Source organism: Lactuca serriola, chromosome 9 (assembly GCF_051521515.1).
Source record: "Lactuca serriola cultivar US96UC23 chromosome 9, Lser_US96UC23_V15, whole genome shotgun sequence".
NCBI classification, from domain to species: domain Eukaryota; kingdom Viridiplantae; phylum Streptophyta; class Magnoliopsida; order Asterales; family Asteraceae; genus Lactuca; species Lactuca serriola.
The window spans coordinates 210470384-210474323 of record NC_136416.1 but is presented as its reverse complement, the minus strand read 5'-3'; the positions used below and the strand labels follow the sequence as shown (position 1 = coordinate 210474323).

Genomic DNA, 3940 nt, shown 5'->3' with positions numbered 1-3940 from the left:
AAGGCATAATATGTAACAAAATGTTCATGTTAAGAAAAAGTTTTGACACTACAAAAATATCAATTCCATTTCAATTTCATATCAACACTTAAAACTATTCAAAAACATAACAAAATATTTTAACTAATATACATCAAAACACAATAAATTGAACAAAAATATTCAAACGATAATAATGTTAAAAAAAATCTAATAATACAAAAATATTCACCTTACTTCATTTTGATACGATCACTTAAAAAGTTGGATATACACTAAAGATGAGACATATATAATTTTTAGAATATATATATATATATATATATATATATATATATATATATATATATATATATATAGTAATATTTACAAAGATTATAATTTAAATTGTTGTAAAACATTAACCTTTAATAACTTTTGGTTCTTTAACATTATTATTTAAATATTTTTGTTGGTATATTTATTATGATTTAACATATATTAGTTTGAATATTATATTGTGATATACATTAGTTTGAAACATATTATTTCTGGTTACATCTTATTGTGATATGCATCAATTAGTAGGTTTCATAGATACATCAAAAAACAAAAAAAAAAAATGTTAGATTTTATATTAAGTGATAAATAGGAAAAAAGGGAAAAAAATTCTCACAGTTTAAATGGATTGATGGATGAGACAGTTTGATTATAAATAAGTAAACAAATTAAATTTTGTAAACGATAACTAACGGGGGAAGCGCTTAAACTTGTAGTTTTAAATAACGGTAAAAGTGCCAAAACAATTTTAATTTAGAGTAAATTACGCGAATAGTTCCTATGGTTTAGGGTAATTTGTGCGTTTGGTCCCTAACTTATTTTTTTAATTTGGAAGGTCTCTACTGTTTGTTTTTGTTACACGTTTGGTCCCTGACTTACCTAAAAATATTATTTTTCCCTTGATTTTTTGATTTATTTAAATAAACACACCCCCAATCCCACATCCTTCACCTTATCTTACTTATCCTACCATTTTTTCTTATTTAAATAATAGTCTTTTTAGGTAAGATAGAGACCAAACGTGTAACAAAAGCAAACAGTAGGGACCAAACGCGTAACAAAAACAAATAATAGGGACCTTCCGAGTTAAAAAAATAAGTTAGGGACTAAACGTGCAAATTACCCCAAACCACAGGGACCATCCGTGTAATTTACTCTTTAATTTAAGTGGAAGAATCACTTAAACAGTGGAAATATCATATCCCAATATATATATATATATTTAAAGTAAAAACATAATAGATTTTTAAACTTAACGGGTTTTTTCAAAAATTCAGTTTCATGTAAAGCCCGGTTATTACATGGGCTATGACTTTTAGTAATCTTGATTCAGTTAACTTTAAACCCAGAACCAAGAGGGCCGAACCAGAATTGCACCAAAACGGCAGCAAAACCGAAAGTCAGGATTTTATAAAACCGAATACTGAACCGGAGTTGTTATTCGGTGCTGGATCGGATCGGTTCAGTTATTGGTTTTTTATTAGGTCCAATCAGATAAATACACGTGGTTTTTCCCAGAAAGCACTAGACGTAAACGCAAAATTCGCATTGCTAAAAGAGATCTCTCTCCCCATTTCTCTCTCTAACTTCTTAGCCCTGATCTTTCGGTTGACGGCTGCTGTTTTAAACCCCCATTTTCACGGTAATAATCGTTGTTCATCTTCTCCATTAACTTCGTTATTCTCTGGCAAATCCGATCAGATCTAAACTTTATTCATCGATCTGTTAATTAGGGTTTTCACGCATATTTCAATCGATTTTTGAAAATGGTGCTTCTGCAGGTTGCTTTGAAGTGTTCGTGTATCATATCCGTGTATAATAATGTGAGTAATCCGTCTCTTGAACTTATCCCTAAGAACTAATTTAATTGTTGTGTATGAAAGTTTGTTTTGTAAGTATTAATATATTGCTGCCCTAAGATGCCATCATCCGGCTGAATTTGCATCGTTAACTTCTATTTTTTAGATCAATTAGGAGTTAATCCCTGATTCGAAAGCAGAAATTCAAATCCATGATGTTGTCTGAGAATGCTTTCTTGAAGGCTGATTGCAACTAAAGAGAAATAACCTTGATTTTGTCGTTATCTCAACATTCTAAAATATGGGCTAGAACACCTCTGATTAAGTGACTGTAACAGTTATATATCTTCAGTAGGATGTAACTGTGGATCGTCTGAATCCTTTTTCCCTATGTTTGCCTCCATTAATAAGCTCCATAAGCTGGAATCAGTTTAATTACAAACTACACAACATGTCATGTGTCCATATATTCGATTTTAAAAATGCTGTTTCTTTTGTCAATCTTTCTTGATCTTCTGCATCCCTAATTACAACTATCTTGATAATTCATTGGCTGCTCATCCTGACAACACAGTTACTTTTACTACTTATGTCCCATTATTTTTATCCTGTTTTGCAGACTTTGTCCTGTTTGAATGAATTGTTTGATAGTTAAGACTTAAGAGGTTTTCAATGGTTTTATGTTCAACCTCACATTGATATTATGTATCTTTATTTCTCCATTGAAGGTCGGATGAAGAACCAGTTGATCAGAAGAAATACTTTGAAGATTTATGCAAGCCCAAGTGTGTTAGAGCTTGGCTCGACTATCAGGTTTTCTATTATACCTGAAATTGAATATTTTCTCTTTTACTTTCCATAGCCCATAAAGTCCATGTAGAAATACATCTGCTATCACATGTTTATTTCTCTTTGCTTCTTTTTTTTTTTTTATTGCAAATATATAGAGGAAACTTCCTTTTAAGTTACAAATGAGTGAAATGACCAAATGGGTCTTTGCTGAGGTCTTGAAATAACCAAGTTTCAGATTGTTTAACCACTCAAGTTTCATTCTTATACAACTTTATGTTTTTTGCTTCATTTCAATGTAATTTGAAAACAATATTTATCATCTACTTGTTATTCCACTAAACACTTATTAAAAATGTTATCTTTTTCTTGTTTATGACATGGTAAATCTATGTCAATCACATAAACATTGGCATAATATTTTGGGCATTTTCTAAAAACAATAATTTATTTCTAATTTAGGTTATTATGATTTTCAGGGATGTGTGAAAAGGGTTCAAGCAGATGAAACTGGCCACAAACATTGCACTGGGCAATACTTTGATTACTGGCAGTGTGTGGACAAATGTGTAAGTTTATTATTATTTTATTTAAATAATAAATTTGATCAGTGTTTATCTTTATTTAATATTGAGGCTGATTTGAATGCAGGTTGCACCTAGGCTATTTGCAAAACTCAAGTAATGGAGATAATACATATTGAGGTCACATTTACGAGTGTTTATTTGTTTGCAAGAAAACTCATTTTTGGGTAAAACTGGTACCTTGAGTTGAAACATGAATAAGGAGTGTCTTAATTGCCATGAATTTCGCTTCTTGTTGTTTATTTGTTGAAACCTTGAAAATTGAAATAGACCTTTGCAACAAGCAAGATCTTGCTTTTACATCATTTTGTGTTTGTGGGTTTCGTTCCTCTCTCACTTAAATACAACATGTAATGACACTATCTATAACATCTTCAAACGCAACTTGACCCTTTCCATTTGGTTTCTTTTCCTCCTAGAATTTGTTATCTTATCTTTATAAAGGTCATTCTTATTAAATATGACATTCCTACATCTAATGACACTCTACTATGTTCATCGTATAAATAATATCTTATCTAACATGAACTATAACCAAGTAAGTACCAATTTGTCCATCAGATCTTAGGCAAATACACATGAGGCCAGATAATTATTTTTCATCTCGTTAATTATTATGTTCATTCTTTTAGCAATTGTATTCAACTGAGGTGTTTCAATAACCATCTTCGGCATTTCGATCATATTTGCATCATAATAATTAACAAAAATATTTTCGATTGTATCTTTCTCCATTGTCAGACTTTAAAC

The 3940-nt window shown here is 30.2% G+C and overlaps 1 protein-coding gene across 1 annotated transcript; it reads left to right on the top strand.

Moving 5' to 3' along the window:
- The first annotated feature begins 1523 nt into the window (after positions 1-1523).
- Positions 1524-3495, top strand: LOC145074902 (cytochrome b-c1 complex subunit 6-1, mitochondrial-like). The gene is made up of 5 exons (XM_079021231.1): positions 1524-1660; positions 1800-1841; positions 2546-2630; positions 3086-3175; positions 3258-3495. Coding segments are annotated over exons 2-5 (210 nt in total). The 5' UTR covers positions 1524-1660; positions 1800-1839; the 3' UTR covers positions 3291-3495.
- The last annotated feature ends 445 nt before the right edge of the window (positions 3496-3940 follow it).

Coding starts and splice junctions, on each gene's coding strand:
- LOC145074902 (XM_079021231.1), top strand. Junction 2,631..3,085: donor GAGCTTGGCTCGACTATCAG/GTTTTCTATTAT, acceptor TATGATTTTCAG/GGATGTGTGAAAAGGGTTCA. Junction 3,176..3,257: donor GGCAGTGTGTGGACAAATGT/GTAAGTTTATTA, acceptor ATTTGAATGCAG/GTTGCACCTAGGCTATTTGC.